This window comes from Labrus bergylta, chromosome 11 (assembly GCF_963930695.1).
Source record: "Labrus bergylta chromosome 11, fLabBer1.1, whole genome shotgun sequence".
Lineage (NCBI taxonomy): Eukaryota > Metazoa > Chordata > Actinopteri > Labriformes > Labridae > Labrus > Labrus bergylta.
This window is the reverse complement of record NC_089205.1, coordinates 10763528-10784098: the sequence shown is the minus strand read 5'-3', so window position 1 is coordinate 10784098 and position 20571 is coordinate 10763528. Positions and strand designations below refer to the sequence as shown.

The following is a 20571-nucleotide window of genomic DNA, read 5'->3' as shown; positions in this document are numbered from 1 at the left end:
ATTTCAAGCAATACGAATGATGTCATCTATAGGAATGGTTATTTCACTACCACCATTGTGTTATAAAGAGCAAGATGAGATTCCTAGAACTTTAAGCGTTGTTTAAACAGTAAACATGGCATAGGCTACATTTTACTATGATAGGCCGTTTAAGAAATTAATATATTGAATGAAACTTTGAATATATTGAATGAAACTTTGAATATATTGAATGAAATCTGAATATATGGAATGAAACTAATTGAACCCCTGACCTTCTGGTTAAAAGAAGACCGTCTATACGAACTGAGCCACAGCTGCCCAAATATAAATAAGAGCAAGATTTGGAGAATCTGTGTAATAAAATAATATAACTTCACAATTTCCGATAAACCACAAACAGAACTGTGGTTCATCTGGATGCCCTACGAACAATACAAAGCATAATCATTAATAAATAGATGTCACAATTACAAAAATAAAGTATGATCACAAAGAAATAAAATGATATTACAATAACACAAATAAATCACACACTTTGTTTATCTTTCCATCTCAAATAAGTAATGTTAATGTAGTTTTTTGTATTACATAAAACATAATTCTTATAGAGCACATATTATACCCCTTTTCCACCTTTTAAAACAGTCCCCTGTGCTCTAAATGAAACATCTGTGCTGTGCTTTGGTCAAAATATAACATGATTCAAACACCAGAGGAGGTTTGTGACCCTGTATAAACCAGCTCTCTCAGAACGCTCCGTTTTGGTGTGTGTGTCTCTTTAAATGCAATGAGCCCCCCATGAGTTTTCCAGGTAGACATCACTCCTTCGCTAGCGAGAATAAAAATGGCGGACCTGCGCAAAAGCTTTTTTCTAGGCTGGAGGTGGAGTCCATGGGTGGTGATACCAGGGGAGGGGAGGGTTGTTGTTGTTGTTTTTTTACCAGAATCCCACTGTGACATCACAAACTGAGAAAATGTGAAACTGAGCACTTTTCTCTTTGTTGTAAGACTTATGCAGACCACAAACAAAGGACTGGATGGATTTATTTCACATTTTGTGGGTTATTACAAACACACTCAGGTTACCCAAATATATGTTCAAAAACACTGTAAAAAAAGTTTTTTTCATAATATGTCCCCTTTAAGGTCTTTCCAAAATGGGCAACTAAACTAAAAATATATATATGGTTTTCAACTTTACAAAAAGGTAGATTGACTACCACCGTTTACAGAACTTGAGATGAACAATAGGTCTGCTATGTTGCAGCTGGTAGAGTCGGTCATTTGTCAACTGGAAGGTCAGGGGTTCAATCCCCAGCTTTTTGTGTAATCGGAAGACAATAGCAAAATATTTATAGGGAGAGATATTATGGGCAAGTTACGATTTTAATGTGATAAGAGGATGGAGTGATAACTTCCAAGTAAAATACAGCCTGGCACCATGTGTGTACATGTGTGCACAGAGGATTGCTTTAGCCTATATGGCAGTGCAAAATATTGAATTTCTTAAAATTACAGAAAAAACAGATTTCTGTGCTGCAAAAAAGCATCATGACTAAAAGGTTAGGTTCTCTTGATTGGATATATCATGCTTACTTTTGTTGTAGTTGCTTTTAGGTATGCATCCACTAATACTTTCCAGAGTGTGGAAAGATTTGATTTTGTTCTGTTATATTTAAATCATGCATTTGACATTTTCTCAAGTTTAACCTTTTTTCTGTTTTGTTGGGTTGCAGATCCTCTTTACATCCTTACATTGAGGATTGAGAGAGTTGGATACAAACCATTTTTGAACTATGCTTTGTGTGTGTATGTTCATGGAGTATGATGATGTGGTCCCTTTCTATATGTACATAGATGTTTGCTGACCTGGCCTTTAGCAGACATTTACATTTCCAAGATTTAAATTATTTTGTAGTTTGGCCACATACGGCTTTTGCTTTATCTCTGTCTGTCTAAAGAAGTAAACCCTTGCAAGTAGGTTCACAGGCTGACAACATTCTCTATTTATTTATTTATTGTCAAAAAAACCTTGAAAAGCCAGAAAAAGGCAATATGCATTTTTATATGTGTTTTCTTATTTATTGTATTATTTTGTGGCCAGAGTCTGGTTTCACTTATTCCTCAGTGTTAAGCATCTCATCAGTTGTAAAAAGAAAAAAAATGAATTTCTCACAAGCAGGAATTATATTCCATTTCTATTAACTGAATAAGGAAGTTTATTTTGAACTAATCACAACTTCTGCTATAAATACTCCCTTGAGCATCAATATATACTTTTTCATCTCAGTATATTCCCCAGTTTATAAACAATTTACGCCTTTCTGAGTTATAGGCCAGAACTGTAGTGCTCAGCTGTTTAAGGATGTTTTTAACCTTTTGCAGTATACGAGTACAAATATGTGATCTGCTTTTAAAAGATATACTGTTTCAAACTGTTTATTATAAAATACTAAATATGAATACAATTTTGATAACGTTTTTACTGAGTTATAACCATAGTTGTGTGATCAGTTAATTTATGTAATCTGCAAGCACAAGTGAACTACAGTAGAAGAATAATATTTAAGAAAGAAGATGTTCTCTAAAGTGTTAAAAAGAATACAGATGAGATCCATCTTTATACCAATTTCTAATCCTAAGTATAGATAAAAAATAGACTGTAGCACTGCTTCTGATCTGCCCGATTATACGTCATGAGTTTATACTGGACCATGTTATTCCAAATATGTTTTTGAAAAAGTAGGTGTAGGTTTCAGACCTCTTTCCCTTTTATTTGTATGCATTTGGTTTTACATTGAGTAGAACACAGATATTTGTCTGGACAGCTTACAGAGTTTCACAGTAAACACAGTCTGAACATCAGGATCTAAGAGCAAAGTATAATTCACAGTCACTCTGTACTGCAGGGGACATCAGCAATACTATGCAAAGTCACGTACACGGCACAAATCAGTCCAGGCATGCGCATTTGCCCTGCAGTATATGTGAGCTACAATGTGATTGTAACTGCAGAGGTGAGTGATTTATCTTAAGTGTTGTGCTCTTTCAGAATCAACTTAAGAAGGCTGAGCTGCAATTGCAGACTGCTGCTGCCCTACCCCAGCTGTGTGTAACCAATACATAAACAAAAAGAAAACAGTTAGCACAGCTTTCCATGACAAACATGTAGTTAGTAGATTGACCCCTGTATTCTTCATCTACACTTCAGCTGGTCATAATAAATAGTAGTATTTTTAATCTGGTTTTTCATGTTATCATTTACCCCTTTTAAACAGAGAAAAAAAATCTTGTTTTTCTGGTTTGTTAATATAGCTTTAAGGAATGGAACTTGGCATAACCTATTAAGTCACGGATACGCATGTGATTTCAGGCCGATCTAAACAGATTTTTGAGTCGCACAACTGATTTTGATGTTGTGCCAAATGTCACACGTCGTTTGTCTTGCAGTGTACATGACTGATTACATTTTACTTAAATGTCATGCACACAAAGTGCTCAACCCTCATGGGTTTATAAGACACCAGAAATACTGTTGCAGTGGTCCAACAGTTCATACCAAGTCATTAGAAAGTTGCATGCTGCTTTTACAGCTCAGTCTTAAAATGTGTATTCTGCCTTTTCTGTATGTACAGCCTTTATTTAAAACACATTTTAAAATAGTATTCAGGGAAGGTCTATCATTCTCCTTATGGGGATTGGGTGGGCAGCACCCTGGCGCCCTCTATTGACCGGCTTTCACTGCTTAAAAGACAAACTACACTCTTAACAGAAACAGCTCCTATAAGTTCCTTTCCCGTGTTATTTATTAACTGTCATGTATCACTGTTTGAACTACCTTTAGCCGTGCGTTTGTTTTAATACATATCTTTTATTGTCCCTTTCACACATTTGCCACATTTATTAAATTTTTTAAAACTGGATTTGGATTTGGATTTGAGCCTCTGTCCCTCTGAAATCTTCTGCACGACCCTGATCAACTTTAACTCAATGTCAGAGGCTTCACAACACATTGTTTGGGAAACCATCCAGTTGTGTATTCATGAACCTGAACACAGGCAACAGGTGCTTGATAAAGAGCCTTAATAATAGACAAATAAAACTTCCCATAAACCCAAGCATTTAACAACCTACTGTATATTGCAGAAGTTCTGTATTTATCCAGTCAAACATTTCTTCTCCTTAATTCTAGTGCGTATGATTAAGGTGACTACAGATACATGATCAATACATCCTGTGGCTTTTCTGAATCTGTTTTGCTCATCCAAAAGCAAACCCCCAATTTAAAAGCTAAGAATACAATTTAAACATACAACTAATGAGACTAATCAGTGTCCAGAAAACGTATTTCATCCTCACCTGTGATGCTTTTGTTTAGATTTTGTTGGAGGTGTTTTGTGTTTTCCTCTCTCTTTCTCCTGCAGGTATGTGTATGGAATGGGGTGTGGCTGGCTTCTCCTACAGCAGCAGACGAGGCACACCTGTTTCTACTCTGCTTAGCAACCTACTACTCTGCCAGATAATTGGACTCATTCGGTCATGTATTCTTTCCGTAAGTGGTTTTTGAAGTGACTTTGCCTTACCTGTGTTTCTCCGTTTAGATCTGTGTGCCTCACTGCTCCTATGTCTCTGGTGCCTGAGCTTTTCTCTGTGCTCTTAGCCCTAATGTCATCTCAGAGGCCTCCTCCTCTCTTCTCCAGCGATGGCTCTACAGGCCAGTTTGCTCCTGTGTTCACTGCCTGATCTTTTTGTTTGTCAGTGAACTCTTTTTGTGACTTATCTACCAGTGTCAGTTTGACGCCAGCATATATACTATCAAATACAGTAGTAAATACAGACAATACCGCTACAACAGTTGACATCTCGTTATCTTTTATGCCCTGCTTTTTTATAAATGATCTAGCTGCATCACAGATGTCAGCCATGAACTTTTCTGATAATATCCCAACCATTAAAAATTGAACCCAAAGCTGCAAAAACAGGACCCCAGTGGTTATGACTTGTTCACACTGCATTTTTGAGTAGTGTGTCAGAAAAAAAAAATAATACTTTTTTTTTTATTGATCCAATTTTCATGAATATCAACAACAAAAAATTACAATTCCAGCTCTGCAGCTGCATGCTGCCTTTGCAGATTCCACATCAGTGCAGGAATCTCACCAAGGCAGCTTTCATGGTGATGGCTGCAGAGTGGAACTTACGGGCAGTGTGTCTTTCTCCCAACTCTACATCCAAATTTCTAATTCCACAGGCGCCTTCACGTGCGTGTTCATTCTATCCACCTGTTGCCCTCAGACTTTCTTGGCTGCTACATTCTCATTTTCACCTGTTCTCTCTTATCCCATCTCCTTTTTAGTCACCTGCCCACCTCCTCACTTGCATTTTGTGATTTTCTCATGCTTTTGCCCCTCCGAGTCTTAACTAGTCCATTCCTACTCAAACTGTGGTTGTTTAAAATGTGTACTATTGTTTTTTGTTTTTTTTTACATTTTCTAGAGATCTTCTGTTCCATGAATGTTAATCTCTATCTGCACCTGCACTGACATGAATCCTGACTTTCAACGATCTGCATTTTCCTTCCCTCTACAGCCCTTTGACAATCTTCAAAATGCCAAGAACAAAAAATACATTTTTTTCATGTTTTTGTATTGTTGTACAAACACATTCAGTCTAACTTGACATATAGTATGCTTCAAGCTTTAAAAAATCCAATACACAGTGCACACATTATGAGTAGTTTACCTATAAGAACTGTACTGTGTGGCACTTTACATGGTTAACATCTATTTTATATGAATACAGTCTCAACAAATGTAATTAAACTGTGGTTAGCCTCCTGACATTCATTGAGCTTTCTTCTGATAGACACACCTGGGCTTGGCTATCAGTGTGCAGGGCCAAGGTGCTTGAGGACACAACATCAGGGACCTGGGGTAAAGCATGGAATTGGGTTTTAATGGCAGGTAATTTTCTGCAACACTGAACAATCCAAATTCTGAAACCCTGTTCCTTGGAACAACATGTTGAGGGTATAATCACAGGCAGACATGGGAGACAACTGCTGGCCTAAAATGACTGTCTTCCACCTTTAGCACCTATAGATAAAGACCTCATTGTTATAGATTAAAGTACAAATGTAATACTTCAAAGAAAGAGAATCGGAGCTTAACTGATGCGAGAGCTGCATTATTATATCCATAATAAATAATTTATATAACAATCAATTGTTCAATTGAAGGTCAGGCCTGGTGTAGAGGACTTTCTCAGTGTAGCTGTTATGTAGATATACAGATTAAAAGTATTTCCACATCCCTTGTTCCCATCAAAATGGGAGGAGGTGACAGAAACTAATAAAGGTTGCATTGCTTAACCTCCGTCATTTTCTCCTTCTCTCTTTCGGTTTCCCTGCCCCAGTATCTGCTGCTTCTCTGTCTTACCTTGTGTAAGCTATTAACATTCATGTTGCTATGAGTTTCCATGGTGATCTTAGTGTGCTCTGCACCTGGGGGGTAAAAAACAACAGTTTAGCCTGATCTATCCTTCAACCGTTTGTAAGATTATTGTGAAAAAATGAAGTAAAAAGAGTTTCTCTGTCAAGAGTCCTGTTGTGATGATGAAGATATAGGACGATTACCTTAGTAAACTCAAAGTCACTCCCTCACCTGTGGGGCCCTCACTCGAGAAGCCCAGGTTGTCCTTGCCCCCAGTCACCTCAGCAACAAAGCCTCTCTTGTTCCCTGATTGGTCAAACCTGCAAATGACCAAATGAATCACTAAATGATAAAGAAAAACCTCTGGCTAAGATAGGGCAAAGCCACTTTTTTCGAGGCTAGGCTGTCAAATTCAGTCAAAATTATTTTCACACAAAAGCAGTATAGCAGGGGCCTATGTTTTCATCGTGATGGGCTTTGACAGATACAAAAATGAACATTATTTTTCACTAATTTTTTTAGCTAAACCAATGTGTTCAGCTTTCTCTTCAGTGTGTTTATTAGAAAAGTGAGGAAAATCTAACAACAAAAAAATCTCTGACAAATATAATGTTTATATTTATGCTTCTAAAATGAGTTATGATCACATTGAATCTTAATTAAGTTGTCATTAAATGCTAGGAGTTTTTAATGCACTTAACTTCATATGCCGCCCTTCAATTTACTTATGTCAATGATAAACAATAAAACCCAGTCATTTCCATAATTAAGTTGTATGCATGACATTCATGCTGAACCATTGAACGATTATGTGAAGTATAAGAGGAGCTAAATATATGACACGACATTTCTGCTTTCATTGGTAACTGCCAGTCACTTATGGGGCAGCTGTGGCTCAGTTGATAGGGTCGGTTGTCTCTCAACCTGAAGGTCAGGGGTTCAATCCCCAGCTACTGTAGCAACATGTCCCATGTGTGCTTTGGCAATACACTTAACTCACTTAACTTCACTCCTGTTAGTTGGTTGGCAGTGTATGAATGGGATTAGTTACTTTACATAGCAACCTCTACCATCCGAGTGTGAATGTGTGAATGTGACGTGGTGTAAAAGCACTTAGTAGTATTGAATTGTGCGCTAGAAATGCACAATACAAGTTTAAGTCCATTTACCATTTACTTTCACTTAAGACTGCCCAGTTAATGTTGAAGTTGTTTTTGTTTAAAAAGTGAGGATGATCAGGGATTTTGGCAATGTCTAGGAAAAGAGCTCCTAAATCTTACCTTATTCCCTCCTGTTGGCATGGTTCTGAAAAATACAAAATACAAAAAAAAAGCCATTTACTTCACAGAGCTATTATGATCAACCAGCATCTTACCAAAGAAACACTTTCTAACTTTATGATTTCATCACTTCCTGTTGGTTTGCAATTTAACAGTAAAAGCTGAAGCTGAGTGTTAAGTTTTGTTAAATAGCTTCAAGGTTGGTTTTGCAAACTGTATTTCTGACTATGGTGATAACACAAAAAAGAAATATCAGTGGTGCAGATGGTTCTTGCCACAGGAGAGATATAAACTGAATTTGTCTTGGTCATCATGTTTCTGGTTAAAGTCTTTATGTACTATATTTGATGCCTTCTCTTTCTTGATTAATTACAAAGGATACATTTCTACCTATGAGAGTGATTTTCTAAAAAGGGGCTTACAGACTTGAGAGCAGGGCACATTTGCCAACATGTACAACATCCCAACAAAGTTAATTCACTAAACAAAGGAATATTACAATAAAGCTGTAAGACTCAAACAAGGAAAATGGTAAGCGAGTTATCAGAAATTTCAGGTACAGAAACAGTCAACAGGTTATAAAGTGGTAACACTTGACTTGCACTCGCCCCTCAAAGATTTCCCAGTAGTCTTTGATGACAAAATAATCCCAGAATATATGGCAATGGTTTGCATTTTGTTTTCCAGAGATTTGGGTACCTTTCTCATCATATTACCGTCATTTTGCATATGGAGCTATCCATAAAAGTATTGTTTCTCTAACATATGCTTTTCTTTAAGCATCTTAAAACAGAGCTGTTTTCCATCTTCCTTTCCGTGCATAGAGCTGTTGTTCCTGCAGCTGTCAAGTCTCAGTTTATTCAGTGTATAGTCTGAGTCACATGCACACAATTTAAGCATTACAATATCTTTCTTTAGTTTCAGCTCAAAGATTGAATCCACAAAATGTGTATATTACCTAGATTATTTGATCTATATCAGACAAAACCTTCAGAAGTAAACCAAAATCTACCTTCTCAGACTATTATTTAACAAAACAGATGAGAGATATATGTTGGGGCAACCCATCATATAATGCTCAATGGAAAAGTATTGAAGAGAGATTTTTCTCCCGTCCACATACAGACAATCATAGCTGATAACAATTTACATAAATACTCTTAAAGGAAGAATGTGCAACTTTCTTATCCAGTAGATGTCTACCACTGCTGGGTAAGGCAGACCACAACGTGGTGCACCTGCCTCCAACATTTCGAGCTATGGTGAAGTGAGAGAAACCTATGAGCAAGGACATTGAACTGTGGACTGAGTACTATAGTGCCTGTACCTAAGAAACCAAGGGCAAGCCTTTTAAATGACTTTAGACCAATAGCATTTAGTTCTGTTACAGCAAAATATGGAAAGGGTTGTATCCAAGCACCTAACATCAGCTGTGACCTGCCATCTTGATACCCCCCCCAATTTGCATATATAAGGGTGCGGTCACACTGGCAATCCTTTGCGTGCCTAGGCACGCTTCACCTCTAGAGTCCAGTACGTTTGACCAGTGTTACCGCTCCGTACCATGCTCAAGCATGATGCACTTTCTCGCCCTAGCACGCATTTGGAGAGGTGAGCTTCGGCACGGTTCAGTTCATGCACAAGCACAAGCACACAGGTACACAACGTTGACAGCCTTTGTTATGGAGAAATCTGGAGTGTTCTAGCAGTATCTGACTAAAATGACTCAAAATAAAGACAATAATTGCTGTCAAAAAATGTACATTTAAGAAGTAGGCCAGTAAAAGATAACTTTGTTGCTGTTAGGAACAATTTGTTGAAATGGCACTTTCTGTGTAGCAAATGAAGCTGCTGTGATGCAAGACAAATTTCAGGCTTTGTCTAACTATAAAATCCTATCAATCAGTAAATCAATCAAGTGTGATACAATTTAATACATTTATTGTTATTGCAAGACTCAAAGCATATTTACCCATTTACACTTAAATTGTTAAAATGTCATTGTGAAGGGTACATACTGTAGTAGTTGCTTAGAGTAGGTATTACAGTCAGTACTTTCTCCTGCTCAAATTTCTCAAGATGTTCTCGGATTTAAACCATTAACCTCTCTGTAACAATACATACAGTATGATTCGATAACCTTTATGCTGCTGATTTTACAGAGAAGAGAAAGTTTCTGCTGACGACAACTGTTCTTTTGAAACGATTTTGCTTGCCCTTGGTGGAGGCCAGCATGGGGTAGTACAGAGTCACACAGCATGCAACCGCCCATATTCTTAATTATACTTTAATCACACTCTCTGCTGTGGAAAATGTAGGGGGGGTGGTATTTTTCACCTAGGGCAATTTAAGAAAAAGAAAAGTGCTAACTTGCTTGTCTCCTTTGTCTGAACCAGAGGACAATGCAGATGCAGAGCAGGAGAAGCAGCAGAAAAGCAGAGAGGGAGGCTGTCACCGCCAGCGGGACACTGCAGTCATCTCCTTCTTCCACCACCTCGGCAACTGATCAAAGAAGTTCATATCAGGGTTTTTGGTGGAGAAAGAATTTAGCAATATTTTGACTTTGTAAGTCATTTATAGATTAACAGTTTTAAGGTGCAGTTTGTTTGTTTTTTTTGGTGAGGGAAGCTGCTCTGGACTTTTAAAAATGTTAGGAATACAAGTCAAATATAACAAAGATAAAAAGCCAGTATTCATATTTGGAATGTGTGAAAGGGAAGCAATCTCAGTTACTATGATGTAAACTTTTAGAGGGTTCATCTAACAGCTCTGATCCACTCTCTTCTTCAACAATACGGCTCATGAATGATTTGTAGGCTTCCAAAATGACAAAGGGACAAGAAAATATGCTGAACAAATATTTACTGAGAAAACCAGATGGAGAAAAGAGAGAAACAAACAGAAATACAGAGAACTTAACTTGAACATAGCAAAGAGAGGCTCTCACTGTGCATTATGTATGAATATAGTCATATGACATTTTGTGTTTAAATAGATGGTTGCATCTCTCACCCACTGTTAGACGTATTCTGCTCCTTAGTGGTGTGGGCAGGGCCGACACTGAGGCCAGACAATCCACATAAGAGCTCTTTGCTGCAGTCACGCTGAGGTTGCTGTTCACTGTAAAGAGGCTCCTTCCTGACTCTTCACTACTAATGTTGTATTCGGCCTGGCTCACCTCCATGCCAACAACCAGAGAAAAGGAATCAGAATTATTATGTTGTGCTGATAAATTGTGCTGATAAATGTGGTTTATAATCTCAAAAAAAAGGAATGGCTGACCAAAACTCATGTTAGTTTTAACTGAGTAACACTATTCCCTGCTGGGAATGCAATAATGTCAAGGGGCACATAACAACCAGCTAATTGTTCTCCCTTTTAATGGTTGAATGCACAGTTAAGAGGAAAGGGGCAGGGTAACTATATTGTTAGCAGTAGAACAAAGAAGCAGGTACAGTCTGGTTGACACTTACAATCATGTGAAAATCTCCCTTCCCTTGTTAAAATCAGTTTACGACTCTGTGTAGGAATGGCCTAGACTTTCATGTTATGCTGATGCCTGTTAAAACCTGGCACCACTGATCTTTCTTGTGTCATGTCCTGTTTGTCTGAAATAACAACTTTTCTGGAAAAACATGTCAAAACAATCTTGATAACACTGAACAAAAAACACAATTCTAAGCAGGCGTTCAAATAAGGTAAATGTGCACATTAAAAGGTAAACTAACAGAGCATTTCCTTAATTAAAGTTCTAGTGTGTAACAACCTCCAACTTGTGGTAATCATGGCTACTGTTAACATGTAGAATGGATGATGTGCTGTGGTGTTTATTTTGAGAGGGTGGAGATTGAGAATGATGATAAGGAGGGATGAAAGGTTGCAGGACATCATTTTATGTGTTGGCTGATGCAGCTGTGGCAAGGACCAGGAATTAAGGGTGGGTCCGATGGGGGTGTTGTGTTCCAGCGTGGTAAATGGTGAGGAATGAGCTTGGCCAGGAGTGTCCATTATTTGCAGAACCACCTGGTTGGTGGCCTGTTGCTGTGCTTTCATAGACTGAAATCTTCTCTCCTCAGCCTCCTGCTTGAAGTATCTTTTCAAATGCTGCAGCGCCTTGTGCTAACTGTATCTTTTTGACTCTATGTATTTTCTCCAGCATGTTTACTGGCAGTTATATATGCATGGAATTCATCATCAAGTCAGCAGGATTTCACTTTTCTTTTTCAGGCTTGTGCTCCAGGAATGGGCAGACTCCCGTCTCGGGTGCACGCTTCACTGCTACTGGTCTCAGTGGCCCGAGGATTAATCAGTCTGCAACAGCAAAGTTGTTTCTGTCCTCAGTATTATGCATGCACTGCTTAAATCTCCTGTTGATTTGAAATATACAATCTCTGTGTAACTCAGATAATTGCAGAAAAAAACATCTCAAAGCACAATGCTGTGTAAATTGTGTGTGAGAGAGAGAGAAAAGAGAGAGAGGGAGAAAAGAGAGAGAGAGAGAGAGAGAGAAATGTAACTGCAAAAAGTTGAATAAACTTACCATCTCCCTCCGTGTCAGAAGCCAGGTCAGGCGTGTTAGGTTAGTTGGCATCAGTCTCTCCACAACATCCACTGGCTCAAGATCGGATTTTGTCCCCAGTATTCTGTCAAGCTCGTCAAACCACAGCCATGCCAGGGCTTCCAGTTTTATTTTATGCATCACACACTTGATAACTGCTGAAACAGCTTTTTTGCATTAATGATTTTCCCTGAGCCGTTTACTGAATGGCAAGTCGATTTCTTGTGTGTTGTCGAAAGTTGTAAACATTGTTAACTAAAAGTTGTAAACGTCAAACAAACCACAGTGAAATTGACAAATGGACTAGAGTTCATTTTAACTGAGTAAAAAAAGGTTAGGTGTGAAAACGCCCTAACAACCTGGACATGTTGTAAACAGCTTAATATATCATTATATGGGACCTTTAAAGCATTATAAAAATATTTTATCTCACAAAAGGTTATTGTGGATACCTCTTTTCTAATATGAATTGCTTTGCTATGATGTAAACTTGCTTTAGATGCAACTGGTGATGTATGGACTTACCTTTTTGTCATTCACCCACCATTGTAAAGTAGGTTGAGGGTACCATCCTTCAGCATGGCATTCAAACAAGGCCAACTGTCCCATAAAAGCCAACTTATCCCCAGAGACTTTCACACTGCCCTTTTCTGCAATCAGATGAAAGTCCATTAACAAACTTTTTTTTTCAATATTATCTGCATGCTGAAACTTCTGTAGAATCCTGTAATCATCAAGGGTTTGTACGTTTGTAAATATAAATGAATCAGGGTAGGAATCCATGACTTTCATTAACCGACCCCTTTTTTAATTGTATTCAAAAAGCAGAACACGACTGTTAGCATTAAGTCTTTAGTTGGCCTCTTCAAAAGACAGTTTTGATTCTTTATGTCTATAAGCCTTAATTGCCAAACAACTTCATGCTTCTCTTAACCCCCTCATCTCCTTCCATTCAGCCATATCAACGACTTGGTTGGGAGGTTAAGTTTATATGTGAAGTCTATGCCTGGGAGAATGAAAAGTGGCCAATAAAACAGACAATTGCTATAGACAGGAAGATTATTACAGAACCTTTGGTTCATGTCTGAAAAATGACATGTTTAACAAGGCTCCAATCCTCATTTTATCCACAGCTTAGGTTCTCACTTTTTGAGTGGGACTTTTATTTGATGCCTGATGTGGTGTTATTAACATTAAATCATAAATCATAAAAGCAACTGCCTCTGAAAGTGGTTTCCAGCTGCTGTGGGAGTATATAATAGTTAGGGAGAAACCAGTTGCCTCACTTGCACTAACTAATGAGGGGCTCAAGGCGATCATGGAAGATTAATATATCTTAAGAGGGGAGGGCAAAAAGCACTACCTTCAAAAGCTCCAATCTCAGTTATCTCTGAAATTTGGTTTAATAGGTTATTAGACACTGTAGGGAAAAAAAGGATATGGGCTGATTTGGCAGATCTTGTAAGACTTCATTTAATTCAGGGTAGCTGTGCTCAGAAGCAGAGAATGTCAATCCCAAAAAATGGAAGATCAGAGTTTCAATCCACGCTGTCTATGTGTCAAAGTGTCCTTAGGAAAGACACCCCAAATTGCTCCTTAAGGTGTTTGCACAGTCACATACATGTGTGAACATGTGTGATTGGTATCGGCTCCTGATGATCATGCAGCCTGGCCCTCTGTATGGCTGTATGGCTGTAGTTTCTGTTTTTATTTACATTCTGGATTGGCGGGATTGCTCTTGCATGAACAATGTATAAGACATAAACTTTATTTGTGAGTGTAAATGTATTCTAGTAAAAAGTGAACATTATCTCTACAGGCCAGACATCACAGGCATGTTTTCTAGGATTGATTTTTACCTCCTTTTTAGCAGCTCAAACCTTTAATGCTGGGCCCTTTCCTGCTCAAGAGTGCATTACAACCATTTATCTAATGTTAAATGTTTGTTTTGTTGAGAATTTGCTGTATTTGTGTATCAAAACAATACAGAAATAAGCAGAATAGAATAATAGCGAGCAGAATTGTGTGGTCATATTTTCATTGCCGTCATATTGGACGATTAAAGCACAGGGCATGTGTGATAGCATAGAGTTAACAAGCTAGCTGTGGATTTGTGGCTCCGTTCCAGCAACACATTTGGAGCTGCAGTACACAAATCACAGTCAGAGTTGCTGACGGTTAACTGGGCTTGACAGGATGCACATTTCATTTGGAGGCTGTGTCAGGCTTTGGTGTTGCTGTGCATCCAGATCGGGAGGCTTGATTCCCCATACACTACTGATAATGGCTGCATATGTCAGTGGGTATTTATGGCATTAGCAATAATGGAGGCTCTTTTCATAACATATTGGAAGGGATGGGTCTTTTTCTTTTTGCAGTGGTTATTTTTGCACATGTTTTGTTACATATTTCAATCAAGCTCTTAGTCTAGTTTATACAAGCTGTAGACACAAAGCTGAATGATAAGGTCAACAAAAGCATAGGCCCAATCTAAAATTGTCATCTATGTTGAGGTACACTTCATAGCTCAATATTAATCATTCCTTCTTGTCTTATGACATGAAAATAGGAATCACATTTTCTTCTCTTATCTTTGTTTATTGTCTCATTTTTATCTTAGTTATCACTCTTACTCATACTCTGAACATCTAATAAATTCTGATTGTGGGTCAGTGTTGTTAACCACTACTGCAGGCTCCAAACCTATTTTAACCTCTACACTGATATGGGGCTGAAATCATATCTTTTTTATCATTTCTGCTTAAAAAGTAAATCAAACTAATTAAATTTGGGGAAAACAAACCAATGCCTTTCTGTTGTTTAAGTGGTGAAACTGACCAATCGTAATCTTCTATAGGGATGTTTTTTAAGAATGTGAATTGTGTGTGAAATAATCTAAAGTTCTGTGAGCTTCACAGACTCCATGTAAATAAAAAATGTAATCTATGTGTTAATCTTCTCAGTATTATTATGGCAAAGATTGGATACGATTTACAGTATATGACAGGACAAATGTAAAACATAACATAGGTGTTTCCTGTTGTTTAAATTATATTGTGACTCATTCTAAATCTGGCACTAGTCTCATTTTTCTTTAAAAGAAAAATGAGACTCAAAGAACTTGGACTTTGAAACTGAACCTTCATTTTAAGACACATTTGAAAACTCACTGTAGTCGCATTTCTTTTTTAGCTAAGATCTTGGAATGGGACAACTGTAAGACGTATAAGAGATCTCACTCAGTGCTCACACAGGGCTCAGGATTGTCTTTGAGACTAATGAGAAAATGCACAATATCTTCTTTTTGGCCTTAACTAGTGCTCATTTTTGTACAGGAGATATAGATGAGACATTAGATCAGACATACGATCTGACACATAAGATCTTATCCTAAATTAAATTTGACTTTGAGATGACCATTTTTACAGTTTTTTAATAACTTTGCTGCATTAGTAGCACATTTCTTAAAATATATTTTTACAGTTATACATGAAATGTTACTTTCTCTTTAGCTAAAAGGGGAAATTGTATGTCTCCATTTGGTCCTTTTCTCAACCATCTCTAATCAATTTTTCTTTATTCACAGTGACAATTATATATAATTAAATTAAAAAGTATTTCTTGTGTGTGTGTGTTGAGTTTCTTGCCCATCGTCATATCGACATTTTGATGCAGGAGCTGGGGATCGAACCTTCCGGTTCAGAGATGACTGACTCTACCACTGAGCCATAACCGTCCCCATAGATTAGTGAATGAAGATAGCACACACACAAGCACATAGTATCCACTCCAAATCTAACTGACACTCAAAATCATTCTCACATATAAACATACGCACCTTGTACAAACAAGCTTGCTGTTTTCCTATCAATGTCCTGAAGGTCACAAGTCACTTGTCCCTGATTGTACCTCTCTGTGTGTTTCAGGATTAACACCCAGCTGTCTCCCGTAGAGACAAGGCTTTTCTCTGCTGTCACATTAGAGTTGATGGAGGGCAGAACACCATTCTTCTTGGAGATGGTGAGAACAGCTGCACCATTTAGAAGCCAAATCATAACAGTCCATCTGGTGTTGGAGGTGCTGCATGTAAGCCGGGCCTCCTCTCCTCGAAGGATAGTTAGTTTTTCAGGAAACAGCTTCAACTGTGCCCCAACTGTCAAATGTCCAAAGGGAGACGGACATTAAACACATAACAGTAATTCAAACATTCATTAAGTCTGAGATATCTAGGGACATATCTGAAATCAAATCAAAACAAAAGGTACTGCTTTTTTCATGAATGACTGTATAAATTGATTGATAAAGCTGCAAGGATTACATTTTAAGGGACAAATGTAAAGAAAAGCCTTGTGAAGAATCATTCATAACCCTAGAAACTGTAGGGACCCATACTTCAGATACTCTCTAAACATAATTCAGACACATACATAAACACAGATACACATAAACACATAACTAATTATGCATTTCAATGCATACATTCCTACTTCAGGTAATGCATGTCTTTGTGGTATCCTATCAAATTAAAAAAAAAGAGAAAAGGTATTAAGAAACATGAAATAAAAGGTTCACCACAGTACTCTTGGTGGTGTGTGTCTTATTTGTGATTAATTAACTTTACTAACTTCTCCAACCAGCATGCAGTCATAAATAATGCATCCATAAGAGATTAGGTCTCAATAACATCTAGGCCAGTCTATACTGCTATTTCTTTTTTATTGCACTCGGATATAGACAGAGACCACTGACAACATCTTATAGTTACCTAGATAGGCAGACAGGCCCCTTTAATTAGATTGTCTATAATCTGAAGGTTGCTGACATTGAGCACATTTTTTAGACTCTAAATGTGACCACACAACAAAAAATGTTTTAAAAAAAACATTACAGGCTCTATGAAAGATATCCCATCACATAAGGCAATATTAATATTGATCTAAACTCTCACCATGAATACAATAGAAAAGTAGATACACCAACAGAGAAAAGAAGTCCATGTTCAATCCACTGTTCAATAATGAATGGACCTAAAACAAAATAAAAATAATTATTTTTTACATGGATTAAGGTTTTAGCCATAGTAGAAACATGGCCCAAAAGAGGGCTACTTTGGACTGTAGGTCTGATTGAAATATTACGAAGACTATTAGGTAGATCCGCCAACAGCCACAGCCTCCTCAGAATGATTTGTCTTCAGTTTGGTAACCGTTTGGCATTTCATCTTAATCTTCATCTCAGGTTGGATTAAAATGTTCACATTCTCTTGATGTAGAACAAAACTGATGACTTTCCAAACTGACTTTGACTTGACTGACAGTTGTGGTTTCTGTTTAGTTCTTAACAACAAATATTAGCAAACTTACATGCTAGCTATCCTTATTAGGTGAAAATGGTAAACATACTGTATATGCTTACCATCAACATTTAAGTATTGTTACTATAAGAATGTTAACATGATGGAGCCTTAGATGGCTTCACAGAGCTGCTAGCATGACCTCATTCTAATATGAAAAATAAGGGCATTAATATAAATATTTTAAAAAAATATATATATGAATGCCTGACCTCTTCTAAAAAAAGACAGTTAAGCTTGTTGAATTAACAGATAAGAAAACATGTCAGAAGAAATAGCTTATTTAATTAGATTTTGAAATCAAGCTGTCAGAAAAACTAACAGAGCTCATTTCAGTAGAGTTAAGTTAATTTCTATTCTATCTAATCATAGCTTTGTCCATCCTTGTGCAATCATATCCTGCATGTCATTCACGTTAAGGCAGATTTGAGTTCCTTGCTGACACTTATGAGTTGACTCATGCAATGACACAAATTAAATTAAGTTAAATTGTAATAGTTTGTTATATATTATTTAGTTCATAAAATGATTACTTGTTTATAGATACACCATTACCTTGTAAATTCACAGAGATATTATGTGCAACATTGCACCTGTCTGTCAACCGCACACAGCAAGAGGCAGTATAAAGCAGAAGTCAAAATTAGCATACATTGAAAAATCAAAATATTATCAAACATTTTTTTTGGTCTGACTTACCTCAATTGTGTGTCCCTGTGGATCAGTGGAACACAACGTGGGTCAAAGATGCTCCTTCCACTTCATGCTCGTTTCTAAGCTATGTCAACCAAAACTGTCCTGTTAAACATTACCAAGTTTAAACTTTGACCTGTGCAAATGTAAATACAGGCGGCAGAGTGACTCAGACCACAAAAATGCCTCATGCTCCAGTTCCCAGGGGCCATAAAATTGACACAGTGGAAGAAGTCTGGTAAACATGGTACAGCATGTTTCACACAAGGATGGCATGCTTTGATACCAAGCTGTCTGTCCGTTGTAAAAACTTTTGGTTGAAGTGCCATAAAATGTATATCAAAGGGATAGTTTGGTCTTTTTTGAAGTGGAGCTGTATGAGGTACTTGTCAATAATACTTGTATTAGCCACACAAGATGCCAGTCAGCTCAGTTCTTTATTGAGACACTGCTTGGAGTGCCAGCACAGAGACTGGGCTACATTCAGCTGCAGACCTGGCCATTTGTACCACCTAATTTTGATAATTTTAAGAAAAAGCATCAAAAAAGATCAATTACCATGTAGGCTAAGTGTACACTATATTGAGAAATTTTGCAGCTCTATACTTGACCGTCAGCAAGCTAATTTATTTAAGCACTATTTCGTAGCACCTCAGATGTATTTATCAGCCAGGTCATTTTGATTTTTTAGGTGTTTATTTTCTTCAAATCAGCTGTATTATGTGTTAGAAATGGCCCCATCTGCAGCTGTGTTTGGCCTAGCCTCTGTGCTAGCACTCTCTTAACAAGTACCTCATTATTGTGAATAACTGTCATAAACCTCTTGTTCTTTTTAGTACTATGAACAGTATTCTTAATACCCCCCCAATCCTCCTGTCTTGAAGCTTCCCCTGAAACCTGTGAATCATTCTTTCACTTTTTTGTAGACTGCTACTATAAGAGCACACATCTCACCCCCTTCATTGGACCCATCGATTATTGTCACCTGCTCTGCTGTTTTTACTCAGTTTGAACCTGTGTCACTTTCTTTCTTGAAGCAAAAGATTGATCATATGAAACCCTCAGGTTCCCCTGCTGATGTTGTCCCCCCTCACCTTTTTAAAGAAATATGGGGCACCATTGGACCAATTATTCTAATGATAATCAACAGCAGTCTTGCTTTGGGTGTTGTACCATCTTCTTTTAAAGCAGGTAGTGGTGCAGCCGTTGATCAAGAAGCCTAATCTAGATACCTCTGTTTTCTCTAATTTTAGACCTATCTCAAAACTCCCTTTTATTTCAGAAATCTTGGAGGAAGCTGCACAACTACAACCCTACTTAGATGTACACGGTATTCTTGAGGTCTTACAGTCTGGTTTTAAAGCCCTACACAACACAGAATCTACACTTTCAAATGATCTTTTTTTAACAACTGACTTGGGAGATTCTGCCATCCTTATGCTTTTAGACCTTACAGCTACTTTTGACACAATAGACCATGATGCTCTTATCCCCCGCCTGGAGCATTGTGTGGGCATCAATGGTACTGCTCTTGTGTGGTTTAGGTCCTACCTGTCTGATAGAACCTTTTCTGTCAGCCTTGGTGGTTCCTTTCCCTCCCATGCACCTCTCCCATACGGAGTCCCCCAAGGTTCCATTCTTGGGCCTATTCTTTTTTCCCTTTATCTGCTCCCCCTATGTGCTATTATTAAAAAATATGGCATCTCGTTGCACTTTTATGCAAAGCAGCACAAACTCTCTAGAACCACTGTCAGAGTGTCTTAAGGACATCAAAGCCTGGATGGCTTTAAACTTTATAAATTTTAATGACAGTAAAACAGATGTCATAATATTTCGACCCAGTGGTGCCAGTCATGCCACACCAGACCTTGGCCCCCTTGATCCTCTTTTCAAACCCACAATAACCAACCTGGGTGTGAAAATGGACAGTTATTTTAAAATGGACAAACAGATTCATTCTATTGTAAAATCTAGCTTCTTCCAGCTGAAGCAACTGTCTAAGATCAAGCCTTGTCTTTCTTTTAATGACTTCGAGAGTTTTATACATGCTTGTATTTCAACTCGCCTCGACTATTGTGATGCTCTTTAAGTTGGTGTTAACCAGGCCTCCTTGTCTCATCTGCAACTTGTTCAAAAGGCTGCTGCTCAGCTCCTCACAGGGACACGCAAGCGAGAGCACATCACTCCTGTTCTCGCCTCCCTTCATTGGCTCACTGTCAATTTTAGGAGCCATTTTAAGATCATGCTGTTTGCTTACAAAGCATTGACCGGGCT

The 20571-nt window shown here is 37.8% G+C and overlaps 1 protein-coding gene across 3 annotated transcripts; it reads right to left on the bottom strand.

Moving 5' to 3' along the window:
- Window positions 1-5025: 5025 nt before the first annotated feature.
- igsf5b (immunoglobulin superfamily, member 5b) lies at window positions 5026-18440 on the bottom strand. Of its 3 annotated transcripts, none has more exons than XM_065960617.1 (10): window positions 18304-18439; window positions 17200-17278; window positions 16090-16404; window positions 12777-12901; window positions 10706-10871; window positions 10064-10195; window positions 7694-7718; window positions 6617-6733; window positions 6420-6484; window positions 5026-5910 (listed from the first exon to the last, which is right to left on the bottom strand). In XM_065960617.1, the coding sequence occupies exons 2-9, from the start codon at window positions 17246-17248 to the stop codon at window positions 6469-6471; spliced, it is 945 nt and encodes a 314-aa protein (XP_065816689.1). In that variant the 5' UTR covers window positions 17249-17278; window positions 18304-18439; the 3' UTR covers window positions 5026-5910; window positions 6420-6468. The 3 variants fall into 3 exon arrangements, with proteins under 3 accessions (XP_065816689.1, XP_020498554.2, XP_020498555.2); XM_020642898.3 differs by having other exon boundaries at window positions 6645-6733; window positions 18304-18437; XM_020642899.3 differs by lacking the exon at window positions 17200-17278 and having other exon boundaries at window positions 6645-6733; window positions 18304-18440.
- Window positions 18441-20571: the final 2131 nt, after the last annotated feature.

What these genes read in the sequence shown, in the direction of transcription:
- igsf5b (XM_020642898.3), bottom strand. Translation starts at nt 17,248, where the DNA reads ATGGACTTCTTTTCTCTGTTGGTGTATCTACTTTTCTATTGTATTCAT. An exon ending in AGCAAGCTTGTTTGTACAAG is followed by an intron (nt 12,902 to 16,089) that starts GTGCGTATGTTT and finishes ATCTGATTGCAG; the next exon opens with AAAAGGGCAGTGTGAAAGTC. An exon ending in GGTGGGTGAATGACAAAAAG is followed by an intron (nt 10,872 to 12,776) that starts GTAAGTCCATAC and finishes GTTGGCATGGAG; the next exon opens with GTGAGCCAGGCCGAATACAA.